The sequence below is a fragment of the Saccostrea echinata genome, unplaced genomic scaffold (genome assembly GCF_033153115.1).
Source record: "Saccostrea echinata isolate AGI-Se365-2 ecotype Australia unplaced genomic scaffold, CSIRO_AGI_Sech_v1 ptg000030l, whole genome shotgun sequence".
In the NCBI taxonomy this organism is placed as follows: domain Eukaryota; kingdom Metazoa; phylum Mollusca; class Bivalvia; order Ostreida; family Ostreidae; genus Saccostrea; species Saccostrea echinata.
In genome coordinates, this window is record NW_026889779.1 from 6,727,169 (window position 1) to 6,747,174 (window position 20,006).

Below are 20,006 nucleotides of genomic sequence, written 5' to 3' on the forward strand. Positions count from 1 at the left end.
TCTACTGACACTCAGTATTTCTACTACTAGAAGCCAATTATTCACAGAGTATGACTGTCATTGTTATTGATTATACATTCATTCTACATAAGAAATACAAGTATACTTATCAGTAATCATTGGTACGGATTATACATTCATTCTACATAAGAAATACAAGTATACTTATCAGAAATCATTGTTACGGATTATACATTCACTCTACATAAGAAATACAAGTATACTTATCAATATTTTTTACTACTAAATGTTAGCATTTTATCCAAATGAATGCATCCCTTAAACTAAGAGCACTCAGGAAACTCGGATGCATTTTAATATATTTTTTAAAACAACTTTCGGTGTAAGCATCATGCAACAACCCTATTCTTTTACTCCTAACTTGTCAACATTTACATTTTGATACATACATAAGGAAAAAAAACAAGAAAATCCTCATCTTCTGTTAAATCTACCTCATAGCCTTATTGTCTGTAATTTCCCATGGTAGACGTTTTTATTACAATTTAAATCTGTTCAGACCTTTTAGAACACTGAAAAGCATATTCTCCTTCAAATTCTTTTTTGCGTTTACATTTTAATCAAACAGGATGTATATTTCCTTTTTGAGTACTGAGTAGTGTACATTTTACAAGTTTATTCTACACAGTATTTCAAAATTGTGCTGCAATTATTCTTGTGAATTTTGAATTTTCTATGGCATAAAGGTGGTGGAAATGCGTTCTGAAAACAAAAAAATATACATTTTCTAATCAGAAAAATTGCGTAGACATATTAAGTTCAAAAGTTAATCCAGCGAAGTCATAGTATTGATTCAGTTAATAAAATACACGCAGTCTTAGTATGGCGGGCACGTGTTCTATAGCGAACTTGATCACTGTTGAAGGAGATGTCTGATCTTTTGAAAAGTTTTGTTTAAAAATTGTGTAATTCTTTTGACGCAATCTGCGTCCCATACAAGGTCAACTTTACATAGAATAGATCTGCTCTGTGTGTAAAATGGCATCAACAGAAAACTACGTTCATTAGCTTGATTTTGAACGACAAGTGATCTAAGTTTACAAGTAAGTAAAAAGTATTGCTATCTAAATTGTAATCATGTGTTCATTTTACTAATAGACAAGCGTTTTAAATAAAACTTGAGATAAAATGCATTAATCTTAGAGACGCTGTTTTGGTATTCATCTTTAAAAATATTTACCTACAATTATCATGAAAGAAAAATCAGCAGCATGTTTTTATAAATCAAATTTTACTAATTAAAGGCCCCGAGAATTGGCTGGGGATAATTTTCAGAAATACTATCCTGTAGAAAACCATCAATATAAAATCACCTATTTTACGGTTGCACGCCTTCAAAAATATTGTACGATGACATATTTTCATTTGATTGTCAAGGAATTTCTGTTCAGTTGCCAGCTTAAAAACTTAAATTAACGTATGTCTTACGTGTCTGAACTTATAGTTTGACTGTTGCAGCGATTTATCGTGTCACTCCCGTTCTCAATAATGGATTACAATATAAGACACCTGTCAAATGACGAGGGGGATTCCAAATATGCAAGTAGAATGATGATAAAAGCTGCTTATGGATATCATGAAGCGTTATTTTCTAGTAGCAGGTAAGTTTCAATCGGGTAAACCGATGTCATTTCGAAAGGCAATAAACAACATATAGATAGTTAGATTCTTTATTTCCAAATCATGGCCCTTTCAGGCATCACAATCAATTTGCATGATTTCTACAAACAGCACAGACAAATTATATGTATACAAAATAGTCTACAGTACATGTCTTTGTATGTACTAGTAGTACAATTTGACACTGTATATGTAAGTAATATTGATAAATGAAATAGTACTTCCGTGTACCCTATTGCAAAGTGGGGAGATTCTACAATCCTCGCATTGCAAAAGATATCACGTGGGGATGCAAAAGTACTAACTATTACAATACATGAAGTGTCAATTTTTTTGTATGTGTTTTTTAAAAATTACATACACATATTTACATGTACTTAATATTTAAAGAAATGTTGTAATGTGACTTTATATGCATAATATTTTAAATGACATGTCTAGCCAGTTCACATACTGCAGAAAGCACTTCAATATTTTCACAGTTTAGAACCCTCAATAACTTACTTTCATTATTTAAATGAGCAAAACTGATACAGTGTGTTTGTATAATATTCATCATATTCTCTCTTTCTGTGACTTACTGACTGTGACAAAATACTTTTTATAATATCAAAGTGAAGTGGCAGTCTACCAAGCTCAGATAATGAGGTGAAGTTTGCATTTTTTCTGTGCATATCCTAGTATATTCTTACAAAATTTTAAGTGTAGATTCTCACACTTTAACTTATTAAAAATGTCATACGCCGAGAGTTTGCAGGTTTCAAGGAAAATACTAGGTCGATTGATGTTCCAACATACTTCACATCTCCCTCATGCATAGCTCTGATCCTTCGAGGTATTTGGCTCCATTATTTGGCATTTTTTCCAGCTCTTTCAAATCTTTTTTATTTAAATATTTTGGATTTCCAACGTTTCGGCTTGAGCATCACTGAAGAGACATAATTTGTCGAAATGCGCATCTGGTGCATCAAAATTGGTACCGTATATGATTTACATAGATAAAGCAAAATGGGTTTTATTGTATGATCAAATACATGAAGGGATGTTTTAACACTTGGCCTCAAAAAAAAAAAAAAATCTTTTTGTAAATATATACAGCTCAAAACATTTTAACCTAACATAGTTTTGTGAACTATTAAGTAATTAAATGTACAGAATATACAGTATATATATATATATATATATATATATATATATATATATATATATATATATATATATATATATATATATATATATATATTAGGGATGGCAATTTTTGTAACCGGTTAACCGATTACTCGGTCGGAACAATGGGAATCGGTTAGAAAATCTGTAATCGGTTAGTCGGAAAAAATAAAAAAATATGTAAGTTTTAACCTAATTTTGTTAGAATTCATGTTGAAAAAAAAGAGATATTTGCATAAACGTTGATAATTCAGCGTTTTCACATATCCAAGCTGACTTGGCTGGCTGTAATTATGGTTCACTGGATTGAGAGTGTTGGGTAATTGGTCATTTTGTGTTTGAAGTGTTAATTACTGTTAAAACACAATGTCGTTACCCTGACCGTCCTTGTATTTCTTTAATGATAATTATTAAATCACCGTTGAGAACTGCGAATTAGTATGTTTGTTTTTTGCAGTTATCTATCGAATAAATATACTATACAAACTTTGTAAATTAAGTGATGTATTTCAGATTTAGTTTTAATTATGGTGACAATGTTGAATGAATCTATGTGAAATCTGCTTTGGAAAAATATCAATGATTTTTCAGTCATGATTAGTGTTTTCTTAATTTTTTCCAGTCTACATTAAAATTAAAATAAAATATAGAAGCATGTAGGTTTTTTTTAAAATCAAGAATCAAGACAAATAAAATGATTTAACATCTAGACTCTATCAGTCTTCTTGTATATATGAAAAGAGCTACTTAGGAAAAAAGTATGTACATCAAGAAAATGCGTATTTTGATACGGTTAACCGGTTAATCGGTCGGAACGTCTCGCGGTTAACCGATTAGCAATTCTGTATTCGATTGCCATCCCTAATATATATATATATATATATATATATATATATATATATATATATATATATATATATATATATATATATATATATATATATATATATATATATTTATATATAACAAAGGTGCCAACAAAAGATATGATGAATTTTGCAATGTTATGAAAGTTAATATATTCATATATAATTGAACATTCTTTCTGTAGTAACTATTTGCTCTCCCTTTTGCTTGAAAAACAGCCTAAATGTAATTGGGCATGTTTTGAGCTAAGCTTTCGCAGCCTTTTTGGAAATAGCACAGTACCCTACAGCAAAAATAATAACTAATTTTTTTATCATAGTTTAAAGACTATCCTTGACTTCTAAACTGGCGTATACAAATGTCAGTCAAACAACTTTCGAAAGAACACGTTTGTGCTAACTGTGGGAAATGAAAAGGTTGGATTTGCAGAAGTTGATTTTGAAGACAGCGTGAAATAGATGCCGTAAGTAATTAAATATCTTTATTGGACAAGAAAGACAACGATATGAATGTCAGTCCTTTTACCCTATAATAAAAGGCTTAATTTATCATATGAGTCAAGGTTCGATTGCAGTTAAATGAATTTTTTGTATTTCTGCCAAAACGTATTGATTTACAAAACAAGAATACAGGGACATCCCCCCACCCCCCATATATATATATATATATATATATATATATATATATATATATATATATATAATGCAAAAAAAAAAAAAAAAAAATCGTATATGTTTACTTCTTCAATCATGTTTAATTTATAATAGATGTATTAATTTGTATTGTTAATAAATTCTATGATTTTTTTTTTATTTAAGTAATGTGAAAGATTTTGTAAAGACATTTGGAATAAAAGATATGTGCAAGTAATGCATATTTTATTAATCTCTTATTCTGGTCAATTATTGACTGGGCATCTTTCTGTCAGGTGATATAGCCAGACATTTGATTTGTAGCGCATTTTGTAATATTTTTAGTTATACATAGTTTATTCATGTAGTTAGGTAACATTGCCATAAACTAACATTTATTCCATGTCTTTTGTTCTTTCACTAAAGGCTTCTGCTGCTTAAAAGAGTATTTTTCTTTTCAATTCCTCGTTCTGAAGCATTTCATTACTTAGCCATAGATGAAAAGTTCAAAGGTCAAGGTTATGGCACAACTCTGCTTAAAAAAGTTGAGGAGGAAGCTTTATCAAGGCAATGTAATGTAAGTTGTGAATGGATCTGGAATTATTCAATGAAGATTATATTTAGGTTAATAGTTAACAAGAATTTGTGTGGATAAACTCGACGTAGATATTCCCATTGAAACTAAATAAATCGTAATTTTCCCTCATTAAATGAAATATATGGAGATAACGAACAGTATTCAAGCTCAAAAGTCCATTAAACAATACAAAATAGGAGCAGAGCAAACACGGACCTCCAAAACATCAGAGGCGGGATCAGGTGCCATGGAGGAGTGAGCATACACTGCCGACCATTCACACCCGCCGTGTGCTCCTTGTCATGATCGGGAAATAACGGAAAAATCCGTCGACAATTCAGTGTGTAAATAATGGCCTAACAATTAGTATGAAAAACGTCAGTCAGCATTTGACTCAATGATATATTGTATTTGCTAACAAGGTCATTGTATCGACCATAGAACTTACGAAATGATGACTTTAAACGAGACTGCTTATATTCTTGTTTCATCAACTTGTTTGTCAATTTACCTCGTTTTAGAAATTGCACATAGGTAGACCATTCTCTTGCGGAACCCCTCTTGCGTATCGAATCAACTGAGAGATGTAAACCCCGTATGCAGTTGATGAAGGTATATTGCTGCATAAGTAAGGGAAGTTGACGATTGAAATGTTAGTCATCACGTTTATCATAAAGCTTGGTTGTTAGATTACCATTAACGTCTTTTTCAAGTAAAATATCCAAATATGAAACAGATGTATCAGACTCTTTGGTATCTTTTATCTCAAGCTCGCCAGGATATATCGTATCGACATAAGAATGGAAATAACCATTGTTAATTGACAATACGTCGTCGATATATCTAAATGTCGAGTTGAATGCCACAGCAAGTGTTTTCTTCTTTTCACGTATAAGATTTTAGACAAATTCTGCTTCATATGAATATAAAAAAAGGTCTGCTAATAACGTGGCGCAATTGGTACCCATGGGAAATGTGTACCAATTACTGAGCTTAACATTATCCATTGACAAATACACAGCTCAAAAAACTTCTTAACCGATAATGCTTTTGAAAATTACAGTAGTAGTATTTCCTAAAATCTATTTGTATTTATTGTACATGTATTAACAAATTTGATTCTGTGATTTGTATTAGCACCTTTGCAACAAATCAAAAAGCACAAAAGAGTTTCTCAGTAGCGTAATGCTGTTGCTACACTTCCATGGCCGGGAAACAGTTCTGATTTAAACCCAACCGAAAACATTTTTGGTCCAATAAAGAAGACCCTTTCTCAAATAATACCAAAGACTAAATAGATATATGGGAGGAACTCCAGCTGAAAATGTTCTGAAAACTTTATTTACAGCATGCCTATTCCCATTATAGCTATATGTATTATTCCTGCAGAAATAGGATCAACTAGAACGTGAAATATTGATCAATTATGAATATAAAAATACCATAAAATTGCAAACTGCATCGTATTTTTATTTTAAATCTATGTTTAGTAGAATACATGTCTTTCCAAAATGCGCTTTTCATTTGTTCACAAAGGCATGTTATGTTAAAGTTTTTTTAGATGTACGAAGGGTGATCAAAGAGAATTTGAATTGGTTTTCAGTGTTTATTTTTTTTCTAAAGTAGGTTTTGAAACACATCTGCTACAGCTCTGCTCATACACGAAATACGTGGTATAGGCAGTCACGTGACATGCTCCGTAACGTATTGTTCATAGCAGATAAAAGATTTTACCGGGTCTAATATTTCTTTTCTGCAGAGCAGAGCGACACTTAGAGATCACTTTACCTGGTATCTGTCTGTCTGGCTTTCGTAAAATACCATGGTTGACCTTTGACTTACTTTTCAAAATAGTATATTGTGCCGATGTATAGCATATATTTGACATTAAAAGACTTACATGTAAGTACATGTGTATGATAATTAGCATGTGCATTGTTTGCCAATAAAACATGAAAAATAACAGCGTTAAGGGGGACCGACCATCTGATGAAAGAGATAACTTTCCAAGTAAGAAATACTATTATTACTCATAGATTACTTTATCAGTTTCATTAGCAAGACCCCTGTGTAGTAAATTCAATCAAACATAAGATATTTTGAAAACATAACTTTCTATTTCCTTAATTTGCCTATACTTTTCAAATTGTATAATTATATTTGACCAAAAAAAAAAAAAAAAAAAAAAAAAAATAAATAAATCCAGATGTAAAACCCTTACAAATTGAAGTTCTATCTTTTTAAGGACTTCTTTAAAAATGATTTATTGCATCAAGTACCAAATGTAGAATTTTTATCAGTATTACATTTTTATCCAATGAAAAAAAAATTACTTATAAGAAAGATAACTCTTGCTAACACAGTCGAATTTTTTTTTCTTACAACCACATACTAGTATTACATTGAGATATTCTGATTTAGGAAGAAGCGCTTTAGTACGTTTTCTAACATGAATTTGATAGGTATGGCACTTACTATTATTTTTAAATACACCTCATATTTTTAATTTTATGTTGTAATAATAAATTATTACTCTTTTTATTCTCAGTGTTAAAATTTCTTCATATTATGATCTGTCTTAAATTTCCTTTCTTAAAAAAAAAAAAATAAGCAGCGCTTCATACCTCATACTATTTTTTTAATCTAAATCTGATGCTACAGCTCTTGATGAAAATCAATGTTGGGAAATTTAAAAAAAATTGTGAAATTTAGAGGAGAAGGTCATTATTCCTTAAAGACCACTTGACCTTTGATCTTCTCGGATAGTTGATTTAACTTGACAAGTCCTTTTGATTTTAAGAGGCAATGTTTTTATAATTAGCATTTATATCACATGTTTATGAGCTCAAGACATTGTACTTTGAAACTGTATCTATACACATACCCTGCCCGCGTGGCGCAGTGGTTAGAGCGTCTGCTCTAAAGTCGCGGTTGATTCTTACGTCGCGGGTTCGAATCCCACTGTGGGACGTGGAGACCGGTCCTTCGGATGAGACCGTATAAACCGAGGTCCCGTGTCGCAGTAGGTGCTGGCACGAAAAAGATCCCTCACTGCTCAATGGCCGGAAGTGCAGAGTATAGGACAAAATTTGCAGCTCTCCACCGGCAAGTAGTTGCGTCTCCATATGAGTGAAAAATTCTCGAGATGGACGTTATACAACATACAAACAAACAAACAAATATACACATACCAAAATATAAATACTATGAAAATACATCAGAATCGGTAAACCAAAAGGATTGTTGTAGTCTGACAAGTGAAGTAAAGAAAGACCGAAATCTTTTTTGGAGGATAATTGTTATAAAATGACAAATAATTATGTCTAATAGTTTAATAATTATAATAATTTTAATTTCATCATTTTCTTTAGCTGTGAGAATAAGGGAATCATATTTCATTTTGGTTGCCAGATTTCATATGGAAAATGGAATTCTAACGGTCTTACTATTTGGGGATTAAGGACTGTGTAATAAAATGAAAAAAAAAATACAATTAAAAAGACAAAAACAAAATATTGTATGTATATTATTGTAAAGGATTTTCTAAAATTTACGTAAAACTTTACAGCCGTTCTTTGCTGCAGTACGACTGAATCAACGATTTTTGGCAGAAGTCATCTACATATTGCTGTCATTTTCACACCGTGACGTCATGAACATGATTGATTGATTGTATGTTGTTTTACGTCCCATTCGAGAATTTTTCACTCATATAGAGACGTCACCATATACTGTTGAAGGGCTTCAAATTTAGACCTTTATTCGGCACTCAGGGCCATTAAGCAATGAGGGTTCTTTATCGTGCCAACGCCAACCGTGAAACGGGGTCTCATCTGAAGGACCCGCAACTTTCACTTCCGAGTCGAGAGCTTGGCGAAGGAACAGTTGCTACCTATTTTATATCGACTTCGGTCTGTCGCGGCCGTGTTTCAAACACACGACCTTCCGATCATGGAGCGAGCGCTCTACCGACTGAGCTACCGCAATGGCTCATGAACATGAAACAAGATATCACAACAACTGATGCCATCTATAGCAAATGTTTATGACTATATGTATACCAAGTTTCATTCTGATCTGGTTATGTAGATAAAGATATTATTCGCGAACTTTTTGATCACCCCTCGTACTTAATCACATTCTTTTGCGATTTCTACAGTAATGTTTGGTATGTTGATAAGAATACTATGGTGTCATGTTAATAAAAATGTATTTTTTGTATTTAATCCTGTCTTTGACTAAGAGTCCAGTAAAGCAAACTGAATATCGGGGAAAAAAATTAAATTCATCGTTTGTTACAAAGCTGTTAAATTTCCACAATATTTTGTATTTAGAAAATATTTCTACTGACGTTTTCGTCAAATACTCGAGCGATAAAGTTTTATGAGCGACACGGATACAAAGCTGTTGGAAAGCCCCAAACAGGTTACGGTTTGATACCCATCTCAGCAAACAAACCGGTAAGTTCTATTCGAACAGGTATGTCTGTCAACTTTAATCAAAACTGTGTAACAATAAAAAAAGAAAGAAAACTTTAAAACTGCAGGTAGAGTAAATTTTAAAATTTAATACTAAGACTCATTTAAGAAGTAAAACTGTAGAGCTGAGTAGTGTAACCTTCTCCCCTCATGCACCCTTAATTTCTCCGACTCTGTCTTCCCATAATTTCCCCCTCATTTCCCTCTTACCTATTCTTTCTCCCTTGTTACCCTCTCTCATCCCTTCACCCCTCCCCCTTACCCTACCCTAACTTATGCTAGTCGAAAATTCAAATGATATGAATGGTTTTATAATATATTTACTTTTATGCTAATATTAGAGGTGTGTGTTCATGTTATTCGATTTAAGATGACAATCCCTACATTTTTTCAGGCTGTAATTCGATATGAGAAGCAGTTGTCATTGCGGTGACAACAGTTTACCAACCCGCTGTCAGAGGTACAAATGCACATGATTTCCTAATTCCTCAATGCATATTTTACGAGTGGAAGACACTCTAGCGGGAATGGCACCCAATTTCAGATGTAAATGTTAATTTCAATAAATGAAAATCTATGTATGAGTTTTGATTTATATGTTTACTGCAGGTACAGTAAATTTTAAAATTTAATACTAAGGCTCATTTAAGAAGTAAAACTGTAGAGCTGAGTAGTGTAACCTTCTCCCCTCATGCACCCTTAATTTCTCCGACTCTGTCTTCCCATAATTTCCCCCTCATTTCCCTCTTATCTATTCTTTCTCCCTTGTTACCCTCTCTCATCCCTTTCAACAGCTTAAAAACTTACGACTTTTCAACTTTATACACAACTATTCCCCACGATAAATTAAAGTCCAGGCTTTTTGATATCATTGACAGCTGCTTTTTCAATAAAAATGGAACTCGTAAATATACTTACCTTGTCATTGGTCATTTGCAAAATTATTTTGTTAAAAAACATTCTGATTGTACACACAAGTACTCTGAAGTTGACATTAAAAAGATGCTTGAGTTTCTGATTGACAATATCTATGTGGTTTTTGGAGACCAGGTCTTCCAACAATCTATTGGAATTCCAATGGGTACCAATTGCGCCCCGCTATTAGCAGACCTTTTTTGTATTCATATGAAGCAGAATTTGTCCAAAATCTTGTACGTGAAAAGAAGAAAACACTTGCTGTGGCGTTCAACTCGACATTTAGATATATCGACGACGTATTGTCAATCAACAATGGCTATTTTCATTCTTATGTCGATACGATATGTCCTGGTGAACTTGAGATAAAAGATACCACAGAGTCTGATACATCTGTTTCATATTTGGATATTTTACTTGAAAAAGACGTTAATGGTAATCTAACAACCAAGCTTTATGATAAATGTGATGACTTTAACTTTTCAATCGTCAACTTCCCTTACTTATGCAGCAATATACCTTCATCACCTGCATACGGGGTATATATCTCTCAGTTGATTCGATACGCAAGAGCATGCTCTACGTATGTACAATTTCTAAAACGAGGTAAATTATTGACAAATAAGTTGATGAAACAAGAATATCAGCTGTCTCGTTTAAAGTCATCATTTCGTAAGTTCTTTGGTCGATACAATGACCTTGTCAGCAAATACAATTTATCATTGAGTCAAATGCTGACTGACGTTTTTCATACTAATTGTTAGGCCATTATTTACACACTGAATTGTCGACGGATTTTTTCGTTATTTCCCGATCATTACAAGGAGCACACGGCGGGTGTGACCGGTCGGCAGGGGATGCTCACTCCTCCATGGCGCCTGATCCCACCTCTGATGTTTGGAGGTCCGTGTTTGCTCTGCTCCTATTTTGTATTGTATAATGGACTTTTGAGCTTGAATACTGTTCGTTATCTCCATATATTTCATGTTATGAAAGTGTACATGACGTAGTCTGAAATTGTTTAACAATGACAGAAAATGTATAAAATAAGGATGTATGTACATCAGGAATATAATCCTGTAAAATTAAGTTAATATTTTGAATGTAAAATTAGAACAGAAATACAAATTTGGAAAAGATAAGTTTAGTCTCCTTTTTTGACCCTGTGTTAGGGAGTCCCTTAGAACTTTGCAAGAAATCATTACTAAAGAGAGAGAGAGAGAGAGAGAGAGAGAGAGTAACACATTTTGTCATCCCTGTTTCAAAATGAGTATTGATTTTAAGTGATAGCATACACTGATGTCAAAGAAAGGTCACGTAATTTGTCATTTTCTGATTTTTTTTTTCAATTTTATTACTAGTATTCAGATTGTCCTCAATTTTACAGCACAATTTGATAACACAGTAAGTTAGCTAGCTATCTAGCAAATTTGCATATTTCATGCAATTGAATCAGATATATCTTGTGTATATAAATATCAGATAGACAAGCTTGCGCCCTGTGTTTCCAAAAAATGAAAAGTAGCCAAAATGTTATAAAAAAATTAAAATTGAGAAATCGGTAAATTTCTTATTTGTCGCTTTCTTGGTGACTCCTTGTTCACTTTCAATAAAAATAATACTGGTTTCCAAACAAACAATGTTCTTAATATTGCAGTCACAATTTCAAGGCAATAACCATACCTTGTCCCTTACTTTGTCTAACAGTACATTTAATTTGAACTCTTTTCCAGTAACTTAACGGAAATTACAATCTGCTTGACCGATTTTACAAGGAAGCTTGACTTACATTTATACATGTATAAATTTATGTATTACAATAAGGTAAGGATGGCAATCAAACACTGGATTGCTATTCAGTTAACCGCAACACGTTCCGACCGCTTAACCGGTCCGGTTAATCGTACAAAAACACTTTTTCTTGTCAGACATATTTTTTTCAAGTAGCTCTATTCATATACACAAGAAGACTAAAATATACGTTAGAAGATAAAAACATTTTGTTTATCCTGATCAGAAAACTACATATATATTTTATTTCAATTTCAATTGACAAGTAAAAATTAAGAAAACTATGACATATGCCTGAGAAATCAGACATTGGTGATTTTTCCACAGCAGAAGTCACAATAGTTTCTTCTGCATTGTCACTTTAATCAAAACTAAGTCTGAACTATCACATAATTTACAATATTTGTTTCATAGTATACTTTGATAGAGCATCACTGAAGAGACATAATTTGTCAAAATGCACATCTGGTGCATTAAAATTTGTACCGTATAAGATTTACATACATAACTGCAAAAGATGAACATACCAGTTCACACAGTACTGAACGGTGATTTAATATCATTAAAGAATCACTAGACAGTCGGGGTAACTACGTGGTTTTTAAAAGTAATTATCACTAAACAAAATGACCGGTTATCCTATAATCTCAATCCGGAGAGCCGTAATTAGCCTCCATGTTCGACTAACCAATTACAGATTTTCTAACCGATTACCATCGTTCCGACCGAGTAATCGGTTTACCGGTTACCAATTGCCATCCCTACAATAAGGCAAAACAACGAACAATTCTTTTTGAATAAAAAAAAAAAGGAAAAAATTATCTGCTGACACTCAGTATTTCCAACGAGAGGCCAATTATTCACAGGATATTTGTCACTGTTTGGATTATCTTTATTCAAACTCCATACGTAATACATTTTCATTCATCGGTAAATGTATTGGCAGTGTATGTTTAACTTTTCTCAAATTTAAATGCATTCCCAATGCTAAGGACACTCAGAAAATTGAATTGCATTATCATATTCTAAAAGAAAACCTTAAATTGAGCGTAAGCACCACCAATCCGATCCGATTCTTTTACTCGTACTTTTCCAACTTTTCCATATTGATACATATATCACAAAGTTACATCATCCTCACCTTCTATCGAGTCTACATCACAATCTTATTGTCTCCTCCCAGGATATGTCAACATTATCATTGAAACATCTTAAGTTTAAGCTTAAGCTTAAGTTTAAATCATATATGGTACCAATTTAAATCAAAATAATTATATTGTACTGAAAAGCTTTAGAAGTCAAGGTAATCTAAAATAAAAATATTCTTCAATAGTGCACCACTAAAGTGCTATTATCAGCAATACACAGGTTAAGTTAACAATCAACATCTTACAGGCGATGAAAGTTTGACCTAAGTTTAAGTCTGTATCGTGATCTTTGGGTCTATTCAGACATTTTTGAGACAAAGGGACACGACTGAAAACATTTCTCTTTTAACTCCTTTGATGTGTTTTATTTTTCTCAAATGTAAGATATTGAGCTTTGTAAGTTTTTGATGTACAATTTACAAATTTATCGGCACAGGACTTTTATGCGACAAATACCTATAAAAAGTTAGTTCACAGTAATTTTGAAAATTCTTGTAAAAACAAAATACATGAATACTATGTGGCAAAAAATTGTGAAAAAATTGTGGAAGCGGCAAATTAGTTCTAAAAATAGATAAATTATTCGCTTTCTAATCAGAAACAAATTCATAGACATATTTCTTCCTCAATTTTATCCAATCAAATTTATATATATGCATGAATAGTTATGTACTAAGTATGAAGTGGTATAGTAAACAGACTTCAAAATTAGGCAGGTACATGTATTTTTAAAGCATTTTGGTGTTCTTTCAAAATTTGAGTCAGAAAATTTTAAAGCAAGGTGCATATTAAATCCCTAAAAACCCTACACTCCCTCGTAGCCATATAAATGATCTTACAATTAAAAAAAAAAAAAATTTTTATGATTAAATGCAATGGAAAAATTCTTTAGAATCGAGTGTGAAATATTATTGATATCACCATATACAAACACACCTGGGTTTTTCTGTATATACCATTGTTGATCAAATTTTGAAAAAGTAATAAAATGTCATTTGAAATTTTATTAATTACTTTATAAAGACAACTTTTATTTAATTAATCGCATTTATTCACTCAGTATTTCATTGAGAACCAGCAAAGCAATTTAATTACTTTGGTATGTAATTGACCCCATCCCCATTTTTTTCTCAGTTAAAGCGACAGTACGGCTGCAAAACGTGTGCTTTTTCATTCAAATTTACCCAAAATATCATTAAGAAATAAGGTATAAAGTTGATTTAAGCAGTTTGAGAAACAGAAATATTCCCTCCTCATACAAAATTAACGTAATTAGAATCTGCCGGAAAATCAAGGGTCGTACGAACTGGAGCAATCTTAGATTTGTTTATTTGTACCACGTGAATTCTAAAACGACACGTGCCTACACTATAGCGTTTACAATTATAATGAATATGAGGTAAAAGCAATTTTCAAAAGCAAATTATCATATCTTTCTGATAAAATAATCTAAAATAATAATCGTAAAGATTTTAGTCTGCTTTCAGGCGAATTTAACAGAATTAAAAGTACAAATGTTGACGTTTTGTGTATTGGGGTCCGAGAAAGGAAAAACCACCAAATCATACGTTAACGCGGCAAATGTCAAACAAAACATTTTTCTGCACAGTTAAAAAAATTAGCACTTCAAATGGCAACAATGTTTATAAGTCATAGGTGTATTTTTATGTTGAGTTTACACTAATTTTTTTTCTTTAATTGAAAGCGATGGAAAAATGAGAAATGATAACAAGCATTAACAAACCTGTCGAGTAGAACCTTCGCGAGCCCTGCGTGAGTGTTGCCGAGTTCCCGTTTCTTCCTTATCCAACGATTATATTAATCCCAAAACTAAATTTTAGTCAGGAAAGTTGCTTTTTCAAGCTCTATTTTCAGTTTCTCTTTCTTTTTGGTCGACTTTATCAATGTAGCAGGCCTACTGGGCTTTCCTCTCTTACCATGAAAATTTTATCAAGTCAGTTTTTTGATGAGATGCGCCGCACTGTCACTTTAAAGTGAGTTTTGTTTAAAAACTGTGTAATTCTTTTGACGCGATCTGTGTCCCATACAAGGTAAGCTAGAATAGATCGGCTCGATGTGTAAAATGGCATAAACAGAAAATTAACTACGTACATTTGCTTGATTTTGAACGACAATTGATGTAAGATATCAAATAAGTAAAAAGTATTGCTATCTACATTGTAATTATGTGTGCATTATACTAATAGACAAACGTTCTACATAAAACTTGACGCAAAGGCATTTATCTTACGAGACGCCGTTTTGTCATTCATTTAAAAAAAATATTTACCAAGAATTATTATGAAAGAAAAATCATCAGTATGTTTTATTAATCAAATTTTACTGCTAACAGGTCCTAAGAACTTGGTTGGGGATAATTTTCAGAAATACTATGCAATGAAAAGCAAACATAAATTATCTGTTTTACGGATGCTCGCCCTCATAAATGTTGTATGATGACCTATTTTTGTTTGATTGTCAAGGAATTTTTGTTCGGTTGCCCCCTTAAAAAATAGAATTACTGAAGGAATCACTATCTAGTTTGTTGGGTATGCCAGGGCATCAACGATAGTTGGAAACGTAATATAATTTGCATAACAGGCGAAGTCCGTTATGCATAAATTATCCCACGTTTCCAACTGTCGTTGATATCCCTGGCATACACAACAAACTAGACAGTGATTCATTATATTTACATTTATATATGAAATAAAATTATAAATTTAAAAAAATGCTGTCTAATAGATTTAAAATACACCCATTGTTAATTTCAATAGTCCCCGTCCACTGACGTCAGACACAAAGACAACCGCACTAGATTGACATGCATATTAAGGCTCCTGACCTTCCACTTGGCGAAATTTACATTCAGATGTAATTATCAAGAAATCAACTCACCTAACTTTCTCAGAGTTATTACAGAGAAAAAAAATAGAAATGTAAATAGATTTATGTCTTACGTGCCTAAACTGATAGTTAGACTAATATTGTTGCAGCGATTTATCGTGTCACTCCCGTTCTTAATGATGGATTACACTATAAGACACCTGTCAAATGACGAGGAGGATTCCAAATTTGCAAGTAGAATGATGATAAGAGCTGCTTATGGATTTTATGAAGCGTTATTTTCTAGTAGCAGGTAAATTCTATCCTCTAAACCAAAGTCATTTCGTAAGCCAATAAAGAGCATACATGTGTACAGCTCATAAACATTTTTAACCTAACATGCTTTTGTGAACTACTAAGTGATTAAATTTACAGTGTACATCTTAAACATATATATATATATATATATATATATATATATATATATATATATATATATATATATATATATATATATATAATTAATAAACAAAGGCGCCAATAAAAGATATGATGAATTTTGCAATTTTATGAAAGTTTATATATTCATAATTGATCTTTCTTTCTGTAGTTATTATTTGCTCTCCCTTCTGCTTGAAAAACTGCCTTAATGCAATCGGGCATGCTTTGAACTAAGCGTTCACAGCCTATTTGAAATTGAGCACACTACCCTACAGCAAAATTAAAATACAAAAAAAAAATGTTTTTTATCATAGTTTAAAGACCATCCTTGACTTCTACACTGGCGTATACAAATGTCAGTCAAACAACTTTAGACAGAACACATTTGTACTAACTGTGGGAAATGAAAAGGTTGGATTTGCTGAAGTTGATTTTGAAGACAGTGTGAAAAAGATGCCGTAAGTAATTAAATATCTTTATTGGACAAGAAAGATAACGATATGAATGTCAGTCGTGTTACCTTACAATCAAAGGCTTAATTTATCATATGAGTCAAGGTTCGATTACAGGAACATTAATTTATGTATTTCTGCCAAAATGTATTGATTTATAAATAAAAATACATGGACATATATCTAATGCAGTTGCAAAGAAAAGACAATAGTGTTTGTTAAATTCTTTAATCTTGTGTATATACGTAATATATCATATAATTTTTTTTTTAAATTTTAGGGATGTGAAAGATTTTGTAAAGACATTTGGAATAAAAGATATCTGCAAGTAATGTATATTTTATTATTCTCTTATTCTGATCAATTATAGATTGGACATCTTTCTGTCAGGTGATATAGCCAGACATTTTATTTGTAGTGTTTTTGTGATATAAATAGTTGATGAAGGCTATGTGGATAATATTTCTATAATAATAATATTTATTCCGTTATTTTATTCTTTCATTAAAGGCTTCTGCTGCTTAAAAGAGTAATTTTCTTTTCAATACCTCGTTCTGAAGCGTATCTACATTACTTAGCCGTAGAAGAAAAGTACAAAGGTCAAGGTTATGGCACAACTCTGCTAAAAAAGGTTGAGAAAGAAGCTGTATCAAGACAATGTAATGTAAGTAGATAATATTTATAGATGGATGATATTTATTGATAAGGCTTATAGTTAACAAGGTTTTATGTGGATATAATCTTGAAGTAGATATCTACGAGCTAATAAAGATTTTATTTATCGGTATTTAACCTTGTCTCTCTCTAAGAATCTAGTATACTTAAGTGCAAAAATGCAGACATAGAAACATAGCTAAAGATCATCTTGGCAGCAAATACAATCTATCATTATGTCGAATGCTGACTGGCGTTTTTCATACTTATTGTAAGGCCACTATTTACACATTGAATTGTTAGTGGATTTGTCCGTTTTCCGGGTCATGACAAGGAGCACACGGCGGTTGTGACCGGTCGGCAAGCGATGATTACTCCTCCATGGCACCTGATCCCACCTCTGATGTTTTATGGGCCCGTGTTTGCTATGCTCCCGATTTGTACTGTTCACCTGATCCCACTTCTGATGTTTTATGGGCCCGTGTTTGCTCTGCTCCCGATTTGTACTGGTTCAATGAACTTTTGAGCTTGATGATCGTTATCTCCATATTTCATTCTTGTTAAAAAGTTTCTTTTTTCTCAATATCTTATTGTATTTAGAAAATACTTTATTGTATTTAGAAAATATTTTTACTGACGTATCCATCAAATACACGGGCGATAAAATTTTACGAGCGACACGGATACAGAGCTGTTGGAAAGCCCCGTACAGGGTACGGTTTGTTGCCCCTCCTTACTAACACACCGGTAAGTATAAATCTTATTGTCAACTTCACCTTTAAACTGAACCGTGTTACATAAGTTCTTTGAAAATAAAAAAGCAAGCTTAGAACAGCAGCAAATACGGCAAATATGTGAATCAGTTCTGAGGTTCATCCTAGTAGCAAGGCTGTAGAGTAGCGCTGAGGAGCCTCTCTCCCCTCCTGTTCTCTTTCTGTCCTCTCATTTGGTGCCCTTTCTATTCCCTCCCACATCCTGTAGCCCTTTCCCATCATTTTGTCCCCTCACCCTTACCTGCCACAACTAATGTCAGTTAAGAAATCATCATATTTTTGTCTTATTTATTTAAATAAGGCGGTTTTAATACATGTATTTATTTACTGGCTTATATTGGGGGTTGGGTGGGTGAGTTGATGTTCGTGTTACCTTGTACGTTGACATGACGATTACTACATTATTTTCAGGCCGTAATTCGATATGAGAAGCAGTTGTCATTGCAGTGACTACATATTACCTACCTGCTGTCTAAAGCATAAACATATATGTTCATGTTTTTTTGATGCCTTAATACTTACCAACAAATAAGTATAGTGTACGGTAGGTAAAATGTTGGAACATTTTACCTGGCCATTATATATATATATATATATATATATATATATATATATATATATATATATATATATATATATATATATATATATATATATATATATATTACATAATATAAATGTATATTACATAATAGTACCATTTAAGATAAAAATATGTATTTAATTGAATGTGTATCTTTGTATGTTTTTTTTGACTAATGTGTTATGGAAGTATAGTCTGAAATTGTTCAACAATAAAGCAAAATGAATAAAATAAGTATGCATGTATATATATATATATATATATATATATATATATATATATATATATATATATATATATATATATATATATATAGTTGGGTTTTTAGTGCTTTCTATATATATAGAAACATAAAATTAACTCTGTAAATGTCTCTTAACATTGTGAAAAACAAATAAAAGTTTACTTTATGTCTTATTGTAAATTTTATTTTGAACAGCAATTCAGTAAATTAAATATATATAAAATATTGAAGAACTGATTTTATAAGAAAGCTTGTTTTTATAAATCCATTTTACAGTAAGGCAAAGCAGCGAAAAGAAATTTCTTGAATAGGAAAAAAAATGAAATATAATCTGCTGACAATAAGAATTTATCACAATAAGTCACTTATTCTCAGAATAATGTTTCATATTACGGAGTACTCATTCAAACTTCTTTAGTAATATACATGTCTATGTTTTTTGTAAGTGTATTGGTTAGTATATATGTAAATTAAAAAAAAATTACTTTCGAAATACAACCACGAGACTTAAGGGTACCGACAATCCGATTTTTGACTGAAACTTATCAAATTTCCATTTTGATTGCAGGAAGTTACAGAATCTTGACCAGTTACAGAACTTTTCTTTGTATTTTCCCAGGGTACACATTTTTCTAATTGAAATTTGTCCACGTCCTTTGAGGGACAAGACTGAAAACTTATTTTCCTTTAACTTCTCTGGTGCGAGTATACTAAGTCAGGACGTATTTCAAATTCTTGAAGAAAGGGTTTGAAAGGAGATTGTATCCTAAATGGCAAATTTTCGTTCTGAAAACAGATAAACTAGACATGTATATAT

The 20,006-nt window shown here is 31.9% G+C and overlaps 1 protein-coding gene across 2 annotated transcripts; it reads left to right on the forward strand.

The window, feature by feature from the left end:
• Positions 1-1,511: 1,511 nt before the first annotated feature.
• Positions 1,512-18,932, forward strand: LOC133196263 (uncharacterized). 2 transcript variants are annotated; one of them, XM_061332183.1, is made up of 7 exons: positions 1,565-1,622; positions 16,213-16,355; positions 16,798-16,941; positions 17,216-17,263; positions 17,446-17,599; positions 18,211-18,336; positions 18,774-18,932. In XM_061332183.1, the coding sequence occupies exons 2-7, from the start codon at positions 16,240-16,242 to the stop codon at positions 18,810-18,812; spliced, it is 627 nt and encodes a 208-aa protein (XP_061188167.1). In that variant the 5' UTR covers positions 1,565-1,622; positions 16,213-16,239; the 3' UTR covers positions 18,813-18,932. The 2 variants fall into 2 exon arrangements, with proteins under 2 accessions (XP_061188168.1, XP_061188167.1); XM_061332184.1 differs by lacking the exon at positions 16,213-16,355 and having other exon boundaries at positions 1,512-1,622.
• Positions 18,933-20,006: the final 1,074 nt, after the last annotated feature.